We start from the raw sequence: 20,785 nt of genomic DNA on the forward strand, positions 1-20,785 counted from the left end.
CCAAGAGAATGTGAATAATGCAGCAAGACAACCCTAAGCACACAAGTCATTCTACCAAAGAAGGGTTAAAGAAGAGTAAAGTTAAAGGGAACCCATCACGTGACATGGTGTCTGAGCTGCAGGCTGCATGCTGTAGAGCAGGAGTAGCTGAGCAGATCTTTTGTGGGGAAAGATTAAGTAAAACTTGTTTTTTCATTCTTTTAAATTCATGCTTGTTCTGGGCTTTGAAGTCCAGGAGGCGGTCCTATTAGTGATTGACAGCTGTGTATGCACAGTCAGAGAGGAAAGGTTGTCAATCACTGATAGGACTTCAAAGCTCAGAACGAGCAGAGATATAAGTAAATCAAATAAGTTATACTAAATCTTTTCCCATAAAACTTTTTATGATTCTGCTCAGCTTATCCTTCTCTATAATATCCTGCCTTCAGCTCAGACACTGTATTCAGAGTTACAGGTTCCCTTTAAAGTTTTGGAGTGTCCTTACCTGGCTTAATCCAGTAGAAGTTGAAGGACCTGAAGTGAGCAGTTCATAAGAGGAAACCACTAACATAGGAGTTTTAGCTGTGTTATATGGAGGAATGGGATAAAATTCCTCCAAGCCGTTGTGCAGAACTAGTAGCAAGGCCGATTCATTGGCCTGTATTTGTGGGAGGGGCGTCCCGGCCTATATTTGGCTCACACCTCTCTCCAGGTTACGTCGGACGGCAGCGGTGTTCCTGTTACAGCGTCTCCTAGGTAACGCATCGTCACTTCCGGTCGGCGCTTCCTCCGTCAGTTCGGCGTCCTGGTCTGCATCGTGCGGCGGGTAAGTAGCTGCTGCCTCAGCGCAACTTCGGTTCTCCAAGTCCGGTCGGTGGGGTCGGTCCCTCTAAGGTAAGAGAGGGACATCCCCACACCGGAGCGGCAGTCTGGCAGCACGCCCCGCTCCCACGTGACTCGCACATAGGTGGCAGGAGTCAGCGAGACTCCGACTCCGTCGGCTGTTCCTCCGGTCAGTTTTTCAGGGGGTGTTGTTCTGAGGCCATGTGAGAGTAGTCCAGCAGGAGTGGTTACCCGCATGAAGTGTGGGTTACTACATTTCCCGCAAAGTCTGCGCTACTGCGTTGCCGGCATCAAAGTGTTGTTGCTGCATTGCCTGCATCATAGTGTTGTCACTGCTTGCCCGCATAAAGAGTGTGTTACTGCATTGCCCGCACAAGGTGGTGTTACTGCATTGCTCGCATAAAGTGTGTGTTACTGCATTGCCCGCATAAAGTGTGTGTTACTGCATTGCCCGCATAAAGTGTGTGTTACTGCATTGCCCGCATAAGGTGTGTGTTACTGCATTGCCCGCATAAAGTGTGTGTTACTGCATTGCCCGCACAAAGAGTGTGTTACTGCATTGCCCGCACAAAGAGTGTGTTACTGCATTGCCCGCATAAGGTGTGTGTTACTGCATTTACCCGCATCAAAGTATGTGTATATTTGTTGCACCAAACCAGACAGCAAGGGGTGTTGATAGCGTTTGGTGGGGGGCAAAGTCTGGCACGGGCCGCCGTGCTCTTAGCTAGGTAGGGGGGGTGGGGGGGGGGGGGGGGGTTGCTTACATCCAGCTTACCATTGAGTTAGCCGTGTTTTGGCACTGGGTCACCAGTCGTTCAGCCCACTCCGCGATCTCTCCCGGTAATCAGACAGTCGTACCTCGTTACCCCGCCTGGGTTATTTGTACACTGGTTCCAGCGTTAAGCAAAAAAAAAAAAAAAAAAAAAAAAAAAAAAAAAGATAAAAATATTTTGTTTATGTGTACAGGTCTACTCCTGCGGTTGATCCCCTTTGTTTCCTTTTATACCAACGTGTTGTCCTGTCTCGGTAAGGTCTTTTTGGTCAAATTCATCCGCTGTCGCACGTCTCAACTTCCTCCATACCTCAGCTGTCAGGTGGTCACCAGGGTTATGTTTCTTTGCATGACGGTTTCTGCAGTGGCGGTGGTGGTGTCAAAGCACGGGTGGTAGTCAGTCTTGGCACTTAACAGTGGTAGTGACGGTTCGTCGTTTTTGCTTGTTTCAACAGTCCGGTCATGTCTCACGGGTCAGACATTGTGGATGCTTCTGGCGAAGACCTGGGTTCCAGGGCATCGGAATCCGGCAGTATTCCATCTCTGCGCAATTGGACTGTGCCTAAACTCATGTCTGAGTTAGCCAAAAGAGGAATTCCTTTCCCGGCCGCTGCCCGGAAGGCGGAGTTGTATAGGCTACTGGTGTCCTCCCCGGCAGAACCTGGTCAGCAAGAGGTCTCCATGGCCACGGTTCAGACCTCGTTAACTCAGCTCCACGTCATGCTGAATAGCCTCACCTCCTCTGTGTCCGGGGTACAATCCAGGTTGGAGTCGGTAGAGGCTAGGGTCGCTGGCTTGCCCTCACCCGCCACTCTGTTGCCAGTCGTAACGGCACCCGTTGCCAGTACCTCAGGTAACTTTGTGACCGTGCCAAATGTCACTCCAGCTCATTTTATTCCGGCTAACATCAAGAAGGACATCCTCGATGGCAGAGACGTGAACTTAGCCTCCCTTCTAATTGCCACTCGTGATCTGTCGGACAATAGGGTCATTGCGTGCGGCGATGTTTCTGTCGTCTTGAAGGGGCGCGATCTGAGGCTTAGCAGGAAGTTAACGATTCCGGAGTTCGTACTTGCCTTTAGTCTCTACCGAGATATCATCTGTTCTGTACGACCAGATAGGAGAGAGGAGTTGGACCTGTACCTCTTCAGGGTCACTGAGTTGGGCTACAAGTACGGAGGCTTCGGCTTTTATGACTACCATTGCTCCTTTTCTGCCAAGGCAGCGGCTGCACTCAGTCAGTTCCAGTTCACTACCAACTGGGCCAACATAGACACAGAGATATTCTGTAGGCATTTCGCTGGACTGAAGGCACCGGCGTGCTCTTCATGCCAGTCTATCTACCACACTGGAGAATGGTGTCATAATGCCGCAAGCGCCCCCAGGTCCAACCCTTCCCCTCCTATTCCTGGTCCATCTACTGGCATCCAGCAAAACTTGGCGGTTGATAAACTCGGCCGGCCAATCAAATATCTGGGCAGATCACAGATCTGCAACAACTACAATTTTGCCACTTGCAATTATAGTCAGTGCCGTCTGTTACACATTTGCGCCAACTGTTTTCGAGCCCACCCGAAAGTGGCCTGCTCATTAAAGACCGACAAACATTGCATGAGCGTGGTAAATGTAGATCTCTTGCAATCATACTTGCAAGGGCATCAGGATGCGTCCTTCTGCGACTTTCTTGTGTCAGGTTTCACCCATGGTTTCCACACAGGTCTCGTGGCTTTACCGGATCACACCCATGAGTGTAGAAACTTGCAGTCCGCTTCCCTCAACCCCGGGTCCATAGACAGACTCCTCCAGTTGGAGCTAGACAAGGGGTACATCATTGGCCCCTTCTTGTCCTCCCCATTCGAGCGCTGGAGGATCAGCCCCATAGGGGTGGTCACGGGAAAGTTCAGCCACAAGGAACGATTGATTTTCGATCTATCGGCTCCTCACGGGTTAGCTACTCCCAGCTTGAACTCACTCATTCCAGCGGAGGAGGTCAGCATGGTCTACGCCTCCATCGATCAGGCTATTGCACTCATCCTTGCCACTGGTACCGGGGCAATTTTGTCCAAAGCAGACATATCAGACGCCTTCAAGTTGATGCCTATCAGGCCTGAACTTTGGCAGTGGCACGGGATCAAGTGGAATTCCCGGTATTACTTCGCCACCAAGTTGACTTTCGGATCCCGTAGCAGCCCTTGGATTTTCGATCAGCTGGCAAAAGCCCTACACTGGATACTCGAGAACAGGTTTTGTTGCGGACATGTGATACATTACTTGGACGATTTTCTGCTGATCGAATCTCCACAGGGCTCGCGTCGCGATCTTCAGAGCTTGCTGGCTTGTTTCGCTCAGCTAGGGGTTCCGGTTTCCCCCAAGAAGGTGGATGGTCCCGCGACCAACATCACCTTCCTGGGCATCGTGTTGGACACAGAGACCATGTCAGCGAAGTTGCCAGAAGACAAATTGGCCAGGGTTAGGGCAGTCATTCGTAGTTTCGTCACTGGAAGGGTGACCACCAAGGTGGAACTACAGTCATTGTTAGGCATGTTAAATTTTGCCATGCGCGTCATTCCCCAGGGTAGGTCTTTTGTAGCCAGATTGTTACCACTCCTCTCAGCAGCTCCCTGTCAGGACAGTCCAGTATTCCTGGACAATGAAGCGCAAGCGGATTTGAGCATGTGGGAACACTTCTTGAGTCATTGGAATGGCGTGTCCATGTTTGTCCCGGCGGTCTCGCATGGCTCCCCCGTCATATTCTCCAGCAGCGGGGTCAGGCCTGGGTTCGCTGCCATTTTTGGCCCCCATTGGCTGAACGGGGCGTGGCCGGGGGAGGTTTGCAAGACCACGGGAGCCCCCCAGACTACAGAGGTTAGGGACTTGTATCCCATAGTGGCGGCGGCTCGTGTTTGGGGCTGTCAGTGGACAGGCCGCACCGTGGTCTTCGCCTCTGCTAGTCCTTCCTCCTTGGCCATCCTGGACAGTGGCAAGTCCAGGTCACAACTAGTCATGTCTTTGATGAGACGTCTGGTACAATTGTCGCTCCTACATAACTTCTTATTCTGTGGTTCCCTCATATGTGATGCGCAGGTAGTAGCAGTTGACGCTCTAGCTAAGACGGATTACTCTTTATTTTCCCAGGTTTGCCCCGAGGCCGACGCGTCGAGAACCCCGTCGCCACGTCCGGCCACACTCTTTCTCCACTGAACAAATACCTGAACACGGCCCATGGGCTGTTTGCCAGGTCACTCTCGGCTAATACCACCCGAGCGTACAACACTGGCTGGCGTTTGTACTGCAGGTTCCAGCAGGAACACCCCCGAGGCGGCCTGAGCCATATAGACTTCATATTGGCGTTCATCGGGTTCTGCCATGAGCACATGCGCCTTTCTCCCGGTACCGTCAAAACTTACCTGGCAGGGGTCCAACATCATTTGTCGCGCTCACAGCCAGAGAGAACATCGTTGTTTTCCAGTCACGTGGTCAAGGCCACGTTGAAAGGCTTACAGAACTGTACCCCAGGTGTCACCCCCCGTAGACAGCCCGTGTCTGGCCCTATCTTCAGAGGCATGTCCGATTTGTTAGACCTCAAGCCCTTCGGGGTTCTCCAGAGCTTAGTACTCAAAGCCGCCATTTATTTAGCTTTTTATGGCTTCATGAGGCCGGGGGAGTTCACGTCGCCATCACTCAACAGCCCCTTCCTATCCCGCCGACAGTTGGTACCCAGCCCAGAGGGCTTTGTCTTATCTTTACCTGTGACCAAGACCTCCCAGTCGGGTCCCCCTACCCAGATCAAATTCTTCTCCACCTCACACAAATGGTGTCCGGTCCACGTTCTGCAGGAATTATCCGAGGCACTGGCCAATAGCGGCACTGATACCCCACTGTTACCCTTCGGGACAGCAGCTTTGTCCACATCCCAATTCATAGCGCACGCACGCATACTAGCGGCCAATTTAGGTGTAGACCCCCTCTCGGTGTCAGGGCATTCGTTCAGGATAGGAGCAGCCTCGGCCGCTTCCAGGAATCAGGTGCCAGCTCACATCATTCGTAAGTTGGGCCGGTGGCGCTCATCTTGTTACAGTCGGTATGTTCCGAACCCTGTCAGTGAGATTCATTGTGCCTTCCAAAATTTGGTGTTGTAAATGTGTCAATAAACACGTCTGTATTTCATGCTGGGTTTTTGGCCTCTTTCAGGTGTACTCTCGACGGAAGCGGTTATGCCACAACTCAAGCCGCCAGTACTGTTTAGGGGGTATTTCAGGGCGGTAGGTTCTTTCACACATAGCCCCGGCCACAAGTAGCAAGGCCGATTCATTGGCCTGTATTTGTGGGAGGGGCGTCCCGGCCTATATTTGGCTCACACCTCTCTCCAGGTTACGTCGGACGGCAGCGGTGTTCCCCACCCAGCCCGCCCCATTCCTTTACATTCTCCCATAGGGTATGCCCTCTTTCAGGTGTACTCTCGACGGAAGCGGTTATGCCACAACTCAAGCCGCCAGTACTGTTTAGGGGGTATTTCAGGGCGGTAGGTTCTTTCACACATAGCCCCGGCCACAAATTAACAGTTACCAGAAACATTTAGTTGCAGTTATTGCTGCACAAGGGGGTTACACCAGATACCGAAAGCAAAGGTTCACATAACTTTGTCACTCATAGACACGTGATATGGAATCATTTCCCTCAATTAACAAATAAACAAGTCTAATCTTTTTGACTCATTTGTTTGAGTTGGTTATCCTTATCTTCTTTATCTACTTTTAGGACTTGGACCTGTAAAAATCGGATGTAATTTTACATCAAATTTATGCAGAAAAGTTGAAAATTCTCAAGGGTTCTCAAACTTTTAAGCACCACTGTATGTGGCTGTGTGGTCCTACAGGCATTACATCAGTGACTGAATAGCCACCTCCACAGGTGCTGGGGCAAAGGATAGCACGAAGTTATCTGAGCCCTGGGACAGAATTTGGATATGTGCATTAGCCCTAAAGTAGTAGACATCTAAAGCTGATTCTGGGAAATTTATTTCACGTGGGAGAGAACAGACCGGACTCTGGACTGACTCTGGTTGTTTGCAGCAACCATGGGAAAAATCAATCAGGGGCATTGCTAAAGTTTGTTGCATCAGATAAGTCATTGGTATTTATGGACATGTAATTACATTACATGGGGAATACGTTCTCCAGTTTGGTTGCTCGTATCCCTTCACAGAGCAGACCACTTGGCTATAAATTAGACAAGTCTGAAAAAAGTTTAACTGGAAATGACAGTCACACTGTATAATAAAATAAGAGCTTCACTTCCCACAGGGCAGAAAATCATCTCAATGACCCTAATATTGTCCTCTCTGTCTGTGATGGGGAGAGGATATGCATACCATTAGTATGTAATAATGACAGCACTTTTAGATATGATTTATAAGGTCAGCAGATGCTGGCAAGACAAACCCATATCCATAATCCAAATATATGGTCTGCTTATTGCCTGTAGTATGATATATGACTTACTTGTAGCTCTCCCTCCAGCACGCTCAGAAGGAACAGCAAGTCATCTCGTGAGAGGTCGTCTGCCTTTCTGTTAGAGGCCTTTTGTTTCCGATCTGATTTTTGACTCCTTATGACTGTGCCCGTCTCAGAAATATAGTCTTGTTCTTTCTTATTTCTGTTCCTTTTGACGGTGTCAGAACCCTCTTGGATACGCTGGTAGATGTCGGCTTCTCTACAGCTCATTGTCTTGTTTGGACACTCAATGCAGTTTATTTGTGGTCGCATTTTTAGAAAGCTGCCAAAACATAAATTAATGGAAATTTTTTATTTTATTTTTTTAATATGACACCACCATATTCCACACCACTATACTCAGATCGTAATCTTTCCTTTTCCCCAGTTGAGGAACACGGACACCACCGTGCCAGTCTATTTATAGTGCTTTATGTGCGCTGAGTTGCGATACCAGACGCAGCACATGGGCAGGTGTGGTGCTGTTTCTGGAAGAAAGCTGCCATTTTTTTTCTAATTCTGTACAACCCATTATAGGGGTTTTCTAAGTGTTTTTTTACGGATGACCTATCCTTTGGATAGGTCATCAGTATCTGATCAGTGGGGTCTGCCACCCGGGACCCCAACCGGATAAGCTGTTTGAGAAGGCGTTCGCAGTAGCGCCACAGCCTTCTCTCCGCTTACCAAGCACAGCGCCGTACTTTTTCTCATGATGTAAAACCCCTTCAATATAATAGCTGCAGAAGCAATCAGCTGCTAAGCTGTGGGTCTAGCTCCCAAGACCCCCTTGCAGACAGGTGTTTTGGAAAAATTGGCGTTGAATATAAATTTTATTTGCAAGAGCCTCTAAAGGGGGAACCAAATAAGTGGCCATTCATGTAATATATGGTCTGGGCCCGCCAGAGTGAAAGCAGCTGATTGTTATTGGTGCTCTGCACTCATAGAGGTGGCCAACTGTAGAGCATATCAAAAGGGACTATCTGACAAGTCAACCCCTTTAATTTCAGTTGTCTTAAATAGGTTATCCAAGTAGCATAGACCATCAGTATTAGATAGGAGGTGGTACGACTTATGACACCCACCTGTTAGCTGTTTGAAGGGGCCTCAGCACTCTTACAAAAGCTGTATCCCCTTCATTATTTACACAAGTCCGTACTGCACAACGCCATAATTTTAGTAGCGGCTGTTCCTGGTATTTCGGTTTCGAGGACCCATTCAAACAGCTGATTAGTGGGGGTGATGAGAAGTAGACCCTGAGTGATCTGATATTGATGGCCGTATCGTAAAGATAGGCTATCATTTTCTGTATAGCCCCTTTCAAACATTCAGGTTACAAGAAAGCAAGTATATGTGTGTGTATGTAGAAGTATAGTCCATAGCAACCAGTCACAATCTGTCTCTCATTCTTCCGAAACTGTTTAGAAATGCAAGAAACTGAAAGATCACTCTAAAGCTTTTTTTTTTCTTTGTTTCTACTCCTCACACCATATAATTATTACAGTTGAAAAAATAAGTCCATCAAGTTCAATCAAGGGATAGTTGGGGATGTGATTTTTAGAAAAGGGGAGTGAGACACAGATTTATACCCATTTTCATCTACGGTAAGCCTATATAGCCTATAGAGTAAACATGCAATTTTTCAGTGGTTTTATTTTGTTATAATTTAAGAAAAAGTTTCTGAAACGGCGATAAAGCCAGTCATAAGTGAAGATCATTGATTGTCTTCTGGGTTGTTGTCCAGCCTCATCACATACCAGTAGGACAACTTAGACACATCTGATCAGACTGCAGATATACAATCTGCCAAGGACGACGTCCCTGGAGTAGAACATGTTCATCTGGGAACAGTTAACGTTCACATGGCCTTTAATCATTCCTGGCCATCTTTTTTGGTCAGCAAGCCTCCACATTGGGACTTCATATTCCCAAATTGCCATCTTAAATGCAATTACAATTTGGAAATTCTGCATTATTTTTTGTTGTGTTCTGGACCAGACAGTAGAAATATATCCCGTTTGCTAACATGATCATATGGATGTCTAAATCGGGTATTATCTTTCAACCACTTTTTTTTAATTTTTGTTACCTTGTCTAGAATAACATACTGGTTGCGATGATGTCATTATAAATAGTTCACCTCAGGACTTTGCTCATTGGTTTGATCCCCACCCCCCAAGCTCAGACTGCAAGTTAACAACGGAGCATTTATAGAAGAATATTTTGTGTATGAATTAACAGTCGACCACAGACCAGCATGTCCTTAAAGTGGTTTGTTAAGGCCGAGATCAAAACAATCCACTTCTGTGTGATCATGTGGAAGCGTGTCTTCGCAATGAACTCATGTCTGCCAAGTTCACCAAGGACTATCAATGACCGTGTTACTGGATTTTATAAAGTGATGGATTTGATTTGGCTAAAATTCATCCAGCCAGACATCCTCCCCATTCAGTTGTCTTAGGGATGTCTGTGTGATTTTTTTCTCTCGAATGTCTGCTGATATTAATTTGCCAGCATTTTAAATATCTTTCTAGTCCTTTTTACTGCTTAGTTGGTGTATTATACACTATGCCATCTGGGGAGATCAGTGTGGCATAGTTAGTGAATCTCAGTATAAAATTTAAAGAGGGTTTTCAGTGGGGAAAAAATTGGTGGCAGCGGGTCAGAGTAGGTTAAAAAAAAAACAAACAAAAAAAACTGATTCCCCACTGATCCCCTGCCACGCTACAATGGTCTCTACTTCCTGGTCTTGTCTTGGCACACAGGAAATGCCCTCTCCGTGAGTCACCGCTGTGGCCAGTGATTGGCTGAATGGGCATTGCCCTCGTGTGAGTTGCAACCAGGTAGTTGAGACCATTGGGGATCTGAAAATTGGAACAGGAGTGGGGGGAAATGGGAGATTATTGGTTCTTTTATTTTTTTTAACCCACTATGAGGTACTGTCACCAATTTTTTTTCTTGCTGGGAAAAAAACTTTAAAAAAAAGTTTGAACATTTGCGATTTTTGTTTTTCTTTATGGAGAAAATGCGATAAAATAGCTATGATTTCATAATATTTAAAGGAGGAGAAAAATAGCGCCGGGGGGTGTCACCAGCAGCGCATGGAGTAGGGCGCCCTTCAGCACAGCTCTGGTGCTTCAGGTCTGAGATTGCGGCATACAGCATACTTGCACTGCCCTGAGTCCACTTACCAGATGGGGACTGTGACCCTAAATGGACTGGACTGGCGATAATAAAGACCAGAAAGAAGGCTGCAAGCGCAACAGGTGGCGGCGGCGTGTGGCGTATCTCTGAAGAACCAGCTCGAGCAGCACGCACTCCTACAGGTACTCCTTCCCGGTGGCCTTCAAAACAGGGATCCTCATTATTGCACCCTACCTCCTCTCCTGCCACTTCAGAGACGCTTCTCCCAGATAACACACTGGGAAGAAATATGGTGACGACACATCTCAGCCATGAAACCTACCCTGGGCAACATTATGCTAACGCTGGGAGGCTCCAGGGTCAGGTTTTATCAATTGATCATCAGTATGGAGTGTCCTCGCCTATGGTATACTCCCAACCTTATCCTAATATTAGCAAGACTGGATCCGACAGAGCGGTTACTGAAGGCCCTAATGGGAGACTTGCGGTCATCTCCACAGGCGGATTTTTGTGCCATGTTAACCCCTTTACAGAAAGAGATGAATGAAGTGGGGATGCATACATCCTGTCTGGAGAACAAAATGTCTGAATTTGCAAAAGCACATAATGAATTAGTAAATACTATCAATGAAAAAGATGAGGAACTGGCCGAACTTTGTGCAGAAGTGATTGACTTGGAAGATTGTTCCCACCGCAATAATATCAGATTCCATGGGATCCCGGATACAGTGAAACCTGATCAACTGTACGACTTTCTGATTGACTTTTTCACAATTCTGTTACCCAACACTCCTCAAACAGAGCTCTTTATTGATGGAGCTCATAGAATACCAAAACCTAAAAGATTTGCAGCAGAGGTGCCTAGAGATGTGTTGGCACGGATCACCTTCTTTCACATTAAAGAAAATCTGATGGCTGCTTCCCGAAACAACCCAGAGGTGCCTGGAACGATTTTGTTCCATTTCTCTCTACACTGATCTATCTGTGGCTATTCTCGCTAAAAGGCGGGAGTTTCAAGAGGCTACTAAGATCCTGAGGTCTCATAAAATACCATATAGATGGGGCTTCCCAGCTAAATTGCTGTTCTCAAGAGATGGCGGTAAAATGGTGGTATCCAATCCAGCAGAAGCAATGCAATTGATCTCCAGCTGGAACTTAATCCTACCATCTAAACCTGCCTCACCTTTTCATTTGGAAGAATGGTCAACGGTTCGTCAGCGAAATTCTCCCAATGACTGAAGGGACCAGCAGCAAATATGTCTTTCCTTTGCAGTAAAGTTCCATTGTCTCAGGCCTGATTGGCCGATATTGGGAATATTTCTTCTATTCCCCCCCCCCCCCCCAGTAACGCCATATTCCATCTATTATTGGCGTCTTGGCGTTCTGTATGCGGAGAAGGCGTTCGACAGGGTACACTGGGGCTACCTGGGAGCAGACCTAAAATAAAGTGGCATTAAAAACAGAGAGCGCCTTTAAGGTCCATTCACACGTCCGAAACGCGTTTTGCGCATCCGCAAAACATGGACATGGCAATGTGCGGTCCGCATTTTTCAGACCCCACATTGCCGGCACTAATAGAATATGCCTATTCTTATCCGCAGTCGCAGACAAGAATAGGACATGTTCTATTTTTTCGGGAATGGAAATGAATAGGTCCGCAATTCAGTTTCTGGGAGTTTATTATTGGGGTTGTGCAGGCCATTTATAATGATGACCTATCCTCACGATAGATCATCAATATCTGATCAGTGGGGGTTGAACACCAGGCACTGCGTCATTGAAGTCTCACAAAATAAATTTTAGCTCACAATGAGTACAGTACAGTAATAATAAAACATTGCCCCCAAATGTGTCCATAGACACTGAATGAAACGGAGCTGCACTACCAGGAACAGCCACAGGAAAATGTATAGTGCTGTACCTGATTAACAATTAAGAGCCTGCTCGGCTCGCTGGAGCTTCACATCCCTTTCATTTCCCTAGAAGTTGGACACCCACCAATCTGATTTAGATTACCTATCCTAAGAATAGACCATCAATATTAGAGTTACATAAAACACAATAACACCTTTTAAAGAGGACCTTTCACCTTTCCTTCATCGGGAAAAGAATGAGCAATATCACATATCCTCAATATGCCCTACACTGCCAGTTACTAATATTGTAATGTTAGGACTGGTGAAAGGTCCTCTTTAAGCTCACTAGAAGGCCTGTTAATTTAACAGGTTGTCCCATGAAGACATCTTTTTCGCTATCCACAGGATATGGAATAAGTATTTGATCAGCAAGGTCCTACCACTGGGCCCCCCCTGATGATGAGAACGGCGACTGGTGCTCCCCCTATTGAATGGAGCAGTGGTAACACATTCACACTGCTGCTCCATTGAACTGTATAAGGCTGCCAGAGATAGAAACATAGAATGTGTCGGCAGATAAGAACCATTTGGCCCATCTAGTCTGCCCAATATATCTGAATCCTATGAATAGCCCCTGGCCCTATCTTATATGAAGGATAGCCTTATGCCTATCCCATGCATGCTTAAACTCCTTCTCTGTATTTGCAGCTGCCACTTCTGCAGGAAGGCTATTCCATGCATCCACTACTCTCTCAGTAAAGTAATACTTCCTGATATTACTTTTAAACCTTTGCCCCTCTAATTTAACCCCTTAGTCACCAAGCCTGTTTGGGCCTTTATGACCAAGCGTTTTTCTTCCTTTTTTCATGGTCTCGTTCCAAGAGCTATAACTTTTTTATTTTTTCGTCTATATAGCTTTAGGAGGGCTTGTTTTTTACAGGACAAGTTGTAGTTTTTAATGGCACCATTTTGGGGTACACATAACTTTCTGATTAACTTTTATTAACTCTTTCTTGGAGGGAGATGGGGAAAAATAGCAATACTGCCACTGCGTTTTTACATTATAAATTTTACGGCGTTCATTTTTCGGTACAAATAACATAATATCTTTATTCTCTGGGTCAGTACGATTACAGTGATACTAAATACTTATAATTTTTTTTTACGTTTTACTACTTTTTTTTTTTCCAATAAAACCCCTTTTATTAACCCAAAGAATGATTTTGCATTGCCACTTCACAAGACCCATAACTTTTTTTTTCTTTTTCTATGGAGTTGTGTGAGGGCTTGATTTTTAAGGGACAACTTGTATTTTTCATTGGTATCATTTTGGAGTAAATGGCGCTTTTTGATCGCTTGTTATTAGGTTTTTTTCGGTGGAAACTAAGAATAAATTAGAAATTCTGTCTTTTTTTTTTTTTTTTACGGCGTTCACCATAGGGAATAATTTATGTAATATTTATGTAGTCCGGGTCGTTTTGGACCCGGCAATACCAAACATATGGGGGATATTTTCTTTTTGCAATTTTTTTCATTGAAAAGCGTATTTTCAATGGGAAAAAAAAGCATATTTTTAATTTTATGGAATTTTTTTTAATTTAGTAAATGTGTATTTTTTTCAACTTTTTTTACTACTTAAAAGTCCCACAAGGGGACTATAATATACAGTATTTTGATTGCTTTTAAAATGTAATGCATTATCTCTATAAGGCATTACATTTCAATAGCAATGCTATTCAAAGATTGACCAGCAGGCTGCGCCAGAGAGGCACAGCCTGCTGGAGAGAACTGAAGACAGGCTCGGGGCCCTGATCGGTAGCGAGGTAAGCTTCCGAACACATCAGCACCCCGCGATCGCATTTTCGGGGTGCTGATGGGAGACAGAGGGAGTCCGCTCCCTCTGTCACCACTTTACATGCAGCGGGCGCCATTTCGCCCGGCATGTAAAGGGTTAAACAGCCCGGATCGGCACTTCTGCCGGTCAGGGCTGTGAGAGCCGGGTCCGCGCTCCCCGCTGCACGGGGGAGCCGTGCAGCGCTCAGACCAGGCCGCCGTAAAAACGCAGCGGCCAGCCTAAGGCCTCTTAGTGACCGCCGTAAAAACACGTATGGGTGGTCACTAAGGGGTTAAAACTATGTCCTCTTGTAGCAGTTTTTCTTTTTTTAAATATTCTCTCCTCTTTTACCTTGTTGATTCCCTTTATGTATTTAAAAGTTTCTCTCATATCCCCTCTGTCTCGTCTTTCTTCCAAGCTATACATGTTAAAGGGAGTCTTTCACCTAATCTGAGTGTTTTATACCGCTCAGATCAGGTTATAGACTCTTTAACCCTCATTACGATCATACCTGTCTCTTATCTGTCCCTCGCCCAGATAATGAAAATAACACTTTTTAAACGTATGCAAATTACCTTCTGAAGGTGCCCAGGGGCAGCGTTACTGGGCGATGTGCCCAGAAAAACACACCTCCAGCCGGCGGACGTCACGAGCAGCACCAGAGGACGGCGGGCTGGGAACTGGCCCGCACCTGCGCACTGCTCTGCCCATTATGGGCAGATGAACAGCTTTTCATATTGCGCATGCGCCGGCCAACTAAAGACAGCCGGCCGGCGCATGCGCAATATGAAAAGCTGTTCATCTGCCCATAATGGGCAGAGCAGTGCGCAGGTGCGGGCCAGTTCCCAGCCCGCCGTCCTCTGGTGCCGCTCGTGACGTCCGCCGGCTGGAGGTGTGTTTTTCTGGGCACATCGCCCAGTAACGCCGCCCCTGGGCACCTTCAGAAGGTAATTTGCATACGTTTAAAAAGTGTTATTTTCATTATCTGGGCGAGGGACAGATAAGAGACAGGTATGATCGTAATGAGGGTTAAAGAGTCTATAACCTGATCTGAGCGGTATAAAACGCTCAGATTAGGTGAAAGACTCCCTTTAAGGTCCTTTTAATCTTTCCTGGTAAGTTTTGTCCTGCAATCCATGTTTAGTAGCTCTTCTCTGAACTCTCTCCAAAGTATCAATATCCTTCTGGAGATATGGTCTCCAGTACTGAGCACAATACTCCAGATGAGGTCTCACTAGTGCTCTGTAGAGCGGCATGAGCGCCTCCCTCCTTCTACTGGTAATTTCTCTCCCTATACACCCAAGCATCCTGCTAGCATTTCCTGCTGCTCCATGACAATGTCTGCCTACCTTTGTCTTCTGAAATAATGACCCCTAAGTCCCTTTCTTCAGATACTGAGGTTAGGACTGTATCACTGATTTTATATTCTGCTCTTGGGTTTTTACGCCCCAGGTGCATTATCTTGCACTTATCAACATTACATTTTAGTTGCCAGATTTTTGACCATTCCTCTAGTTTTCCGAATTCCTTTTCCATTTGGTGTATCCCTTCAGGAACATCAACCCTGTTACAAATCTTTGTGTCATTAGCAAAAAGACACACCTTACCATCGAGGCCTTCTGCAATTTCGCTGATAAAGATATTAAACAATATGGGTCCCAGAACAGATCCCTGAGGTACCCCACTGGTAACAAGACCTTGGCCTGAATATACTCCATTTACTACAGCCCTCTGTTGTCTGTCCCTCAGCCACTGCCTAATCCATTCAACAATATGGGAGTCCAAGCCCAAAGACTGCAATTTATTGATAAGCCTTCTATGTGGGACAGTGTCAAAAGCCTTACTAAAGTCTAGGTAAGCGATGTCTACTGCACCTCCTTCATCTATTATTTTAGTCACCCAATCAAAAAAATCTATAAGATTAGTTTGACATGATCTCCCTGAAGTAAACCTATGCTATTTTTCATCTTTCAATCCATGGGATTTTAGATGTTCCACAATCCTCTCCTTAAGTATGGTTTCCATTAATTTCCCCACTATTGATGTCAGGCTTACTGGCCTATAGTTGCCAGATTCCTCCCTACTACCTTTCTTGTCAATGGGCACAACATTTGCTAATTTCCAATCTTCTGGGACGACTCCTGTTGCCAGTGATTAGTTAAATAAATCTGTTAATGGTTTTGCTAGTTCACCGCTGAGCTCTTTTAATAGCTTTGGGTGTATCCCATCAGGCCCCTGTGACTTATTTGTATTAATTTTAGACAGCTGACTTAGAACCTCTTCCTCTGTAAAGACACATGCATCAAAAGATTCATTAGTCTTCATTCCTAACTGAGGTCCTTTTCCTTCATTTTCCTTTGTAAAAACTGAACAGAAGTATTCATTGAGGCAGTCAGCTAGTTCTTTATCTTCTTCCATATACCTTCCTTCTTTTGTTTTTAATTTTGTAATTCCTTGTTTTAGTTTCCTTTTTTTCATTTGTGTATCTGAAGAATGCCTTATCGCCTTTTTTCCCTGACTGAGCTAATTTCTCTTCTGCCTGTGCTTTAGAAGCTCTTGTAACTTGTTTGGCCTCTCTCTGCCTAATCTTATAAATGTTCCTGTCATCCTCGTTTTTTGTTTTTTTTTATAATTCCTAAATGCTATCTTTTTGTTTTTAATGATTTTGGCCACTTCTGCTGAGTACCACAGCGGTCTCTTCCTTTTTTTGCTTTTACTGACAAGTTTAATGCAATTTTCTGTTGCCTTCAATTGTGCCACTTTTAAGTAGTCCCATTTCTCCTGGACTCCAATGAAACTGTTCCAATCTGATAGGGACTCGTATACCACTAATCTAATTTTAGAAAAGTCAGTTTTTCTAAAATCTAAAACTTTTTTGTTTTTGTGTGGTGTGACTCAGTCACTGGTGATCACTAGATCCCAAGCTTTCCCCTACAGTAATATCATATACCAAATTCTCATTTGTGAATACTAAATCTAAAATGGCCTCCTTCCGGGTTGGCTCCTCAACTACATGCTGTAGAGATGAGGCTAGTTTCACACTAGCGTTCGGCTGTCCGCTTGTGAGCTCCGTTTGAAGGGGCTCACGAGCGGACCCGAACGCTTCCGTCCAGCCCTGATGCAGTCTGAATGGATGCGGATCCGCTCAGACTGCATCAGTCTGGCGGCGTTCAGCCTCCGCTCAGCAGGCGGACACCTGAACGCTGCTTGCAGCGTTCGGGTGTCCGCCTGGCCGTGCGGAGGCGTGCGGATCCGTCCAGACTTACAATGTAAGTCAATGGGGACGGATCCGTTTGAAGATGCCACAATATGGCTCAATCTTCAAGCGGATCCGTCCCCCATTGACTTTCAATGTAAAAGTCTGGACGGATCCGCTCAGGCTAATTTCACACTTAGCTTTTTTTTTGCCAATATAATGCAGACGGATCCGTTCTGAACGGAGCCTCCGTCTGCATTATTATGATCGGATCCGTTCGGAACGGATCCGATCGAACGCTAGTGTGAAAGTAGCCTAATCCCAGTAGGGAATTTAGAATATCTGTACTCCTGGCAGAACTAGGTATTTTGGTTTTCCAGTTTACATCAGGAAGATTGAAGTCTCCCATAATGATAACTTTCCCCCTTCAATGTCATTTTAGCTATTTCATCTACTAGTAGATCATCTAATTCTTTGACTTGGCTAGGTGGTCTATATATCACACCTACATGAGTTACCTTATGATTATCAAGCTGCAAGGTAACCCAAACGGACTCTAAATTGTTCTTGCTAACTTGTATCAAATTAGATTTTATGCTATCTTTCACATACTGGGCCACCCCTCCCCCCTTCTTGACTTCTCTGTCTTTCCTGTATAGAGAGAACCCTGGTGTTGTTGTATCCCAGTCATTACTCCCCTTGAACCACGTCTCAGTAACAGCCACTACATCTATATTCTCAGATGCCATTATAGCCTCAAGTTCATTGATCTTATTCCCTAAACTGCGAGCCATTTCTCAACCTTTGTGCTACTGGCATTGTGCCGGGGGGCAGTTGGACTGCTGAATTATCACTCTTTTGCCCCCCTTTCCTAGTTTAAATGCTCCTTAGCAAATACTTGGAACTGTTCACCGAGGACATTCGTTCCCTTGAGAGAAAGATGCAAACCATCTTTCTTGTACAGTTCTTTTCCCTTCCAACAAGAGCTAACATGAGACACAAAGCCAAACCCTTGGTTCAGACACCATTCACCAAGCCATACATTGAATTCCTTAATGCGCATCTTCCTGTCATGCTGAAGGTTATGCACAGGCAAAACTGCAGAGATAGCCGAGTGCTTGTGCTTTGGAGTTGAATGGAACTGTGGACACACATGCCACTCCATTCAGAGGCAGAGCACAGGCTCCCATTCACATGATCATCAGGGGGCTCCGCCAGACCTTTATTCCCTATTCTGTGGTTGGGGATAAGTTGTCATAAAGGGACAACCACTATGATATCGGCATGGGGGTAACTACTGGAGTAGCAGGCATGGTTGAGTGGTGCCACTTTCCAAATTTTGTTCTAGTTTTCCATAATTTTTGTTAAACCCATAGCAGCCTGGCTCTGTCGGGCAGTCTGTATTCTGCAACAGATAACTTCCATATGACTATTTGCAGATGGATAAAGATCTCTAATAATAGGGTATAAGGATGAAATTCGATAATATATTAATGAGCCAACCTAGAGGAGGTCCAGCATCAAATCCACAAAACGTTTTACTCTCCCTGTCTATGTAGCATCCAGCATGCCCATGCATTGGATGAAGCCTATTGATTTTAACCAGCACCATGTAATATTCCATTTCCCCTCTGGTGGCTCTGCAGACAAACTGAACACTTGCCGCCAAGTTCTTCTACAGATTACAGGACCAGAACCTGCTGTTACCATCTAAGTCTTGGGAGCCCTACCAGCAAATCCAGAGAACTCATTTATCTACATTGTATTTTCTTACTACATTAGACCATCCGATAATTTCCAAGAATGTCCTATTCTGGTCCCTTTCTAGACATTTCTATTGATGGGAATGACAACACAATGGAATGCACATGAAAGCCATTTAATTTTCACAGATCCATTTTTTTTTTACGGATGGGAAATCAGGATGGGTCGTGTGAATCAGCTCTTCCCTTCTGATCAGTTTGAAAGCATTGCACTCTTGGCACCACTGTGCTCTGTTGGGTTGTTTTTCAGAGATTATCTGCAGAAAGGGCTAATGTTTCCAGTTTTGTTAAGCTACCATATAAGGCTACATTTTCTTTTCGAGCAGTATCGTTCCATTTTTACGGGCTGCCTTGTTTATAATTATTTGTTACTAAAGCCTGGCTTAAAATAATAGTCTTCTTCTGCCGGCACATAACGTAGTAGTGACATCACCAACCAAAAATTGCTACACGGCCCTAATGAGGAGCTCTTCTAGTTTACAATGCAAGGTTTTTATGTGATGGTGAACAGCGACAATAGGTAGCTTGTGTCTGCGGTTATTACATGGGTGTTCAGGTTACATACGGTGTTGTCATCCTCCGCACCAACGTTCCTAGATGCAATCATGACCTTTGTATAAGTAACAAGGGCTACAAGTCAGAGGTCACATTCCTGGCAGAAGCATGATTATTCTGCATTTTACATGGAATTTCCTTTTGTATGTAAAATGTAGGGTTAACTCATGTGACCATGACGCCATCTATATATAATGTTGTAAACATCCCTTTATAGGCGTGCATCTTCATGTCCCCCGGCATGTTTCAATGCCATTGTCTTGACAACGAGAAATACAAAGAATACATACAGTTGATGTATAAGCTTTGCTAATGTGGAGATACTGTCCAAGTTTGTTCATAGGTAATGTGTAAAATAGAATAATTTCAGCTACTATTTCACAATTTATGTTGAAGTAATTTCCATCAAGCAGAACAGGAATTTAAACATTATTTCTAGTGTATGGATATAGATTGTATACAACTGTATTGACTTCATTGACTTTTATCCCCCAGTGTCACAAACCAGCGGGTGTGAACCCACTGTGCCACGTGTCCTACCTCCTCTAAGGGCGTTGTCTAAGTGAACCCCTCGTTCCTGCGACAGTTGGCAGGAGATCGGTGAGACTAGCAACACATGGTTTGATCTGATATGTTTTCCGTTTGGATCAAATGACGTCTGTGTTGTTTCTGGTGCTTGCCACACCTTCTTTCCCCAGGTGTGGCTATTATGGTAATTCTCTATTTATTGTTTCTCCCACTATGCTATGCGGTTTATAGCTTCTGTTGGAGTTCTAGATTGTTGGTTTGTTGATCTCAGCTGAGTTCCTGGTGCTGCCTTAGCCACTTGAAGTTAAAGGGGTTATCCCATCTTAGACAATGGGGGCATATCGCTAGGATATGCCCCCACTGTCTGATAGGTGCGGGTCCCACCTCTGGGACCCGCACCTACAACGAGAACGGAGCCGGGGAGAGTTGTGGCTGGAGGACCCCGGGTTTCCCAGGGTCCGTCCACCACCAGGCACAGCTCCCCACCTCTCCCATTGAAGTGAATGGGAGCGCACCGCGCATGCGCGGCCAACGCTCCCATTCATTTCTATGGGGCCGACGGAAATAGCCGAGCCAGGGCTCGGCTATTTTCAGGCGGCTCCATAGAAATGAACGGAGGGCGGCTGCGCATGCGCAGTGCGCCCTCCTCCACTTTCTCTGCTCCGTTCTCCTTGTAGGTGCGGGTCCCAGCGGTTGGACCCGCACCTATCGGACAATGGGGGCATATCCTAGCGATATGCCCCCATTGTCTAAGATGGGATAACCCCTTTAAGTGTTTTCTTTACCTTTTGTATTTTGTTTGGGTTATTTTGTGTATTTGTAATAG

General features: G+C 45.6%; 2 protein-coding genes across 6 annotated transcripts in view; one reads left to right on the top strand and one right to left on the bottom strand.

Annotated features, from left to right (window-relative positions):
* Positions 1–20,785, top strand: part of CMSS1 (cms1 ribosomal small subunit homolog) — a 310,876-nt gene that overhangs the window by 146,686 nt on the left and 143,405 nt on the right. The window lies entirely within an intron of this gene.
* The window catches only part of LOC122930837 (filamin A-interacting protein 1-like), a 189,546-nt gene that overhangs the window by 57,457 nt on the left and 111,304 nt on the right, over positions 1–20,785 (bottom strand). For all 4 annotated transcript variants that reach the window (XM_044284481.1, XM_044284480.1, XM_044284482.1 and 1 more), the window contains one exon: positions 7,096–7,369. In XM_044284481.1, the coding sequence (XP_044140416.1) occupies positions 7,096–7,359 (264 nt within the window). In that variant the 5' untranslated portion in view covers positions 7,360–7,369. The remainder of the gene's footprint in view (positions 1–7,095; positions 7,370–20,785) is intronic.

This window comes from Bufo gargarizans, chromosome 3, assembly GCF_014858855.1.
Source record: "Bufo gargarizans isolate SCDJY-AF-19 chromosome 3, ASM1485885v1, whole genome shotgun sequence".
Classification (NCBI taxonomy): Eukaryota; Metazoa; Chordata; class Amphibia; order Anura; family Bufonidae; genus Bufo; species Bufo gargarizans.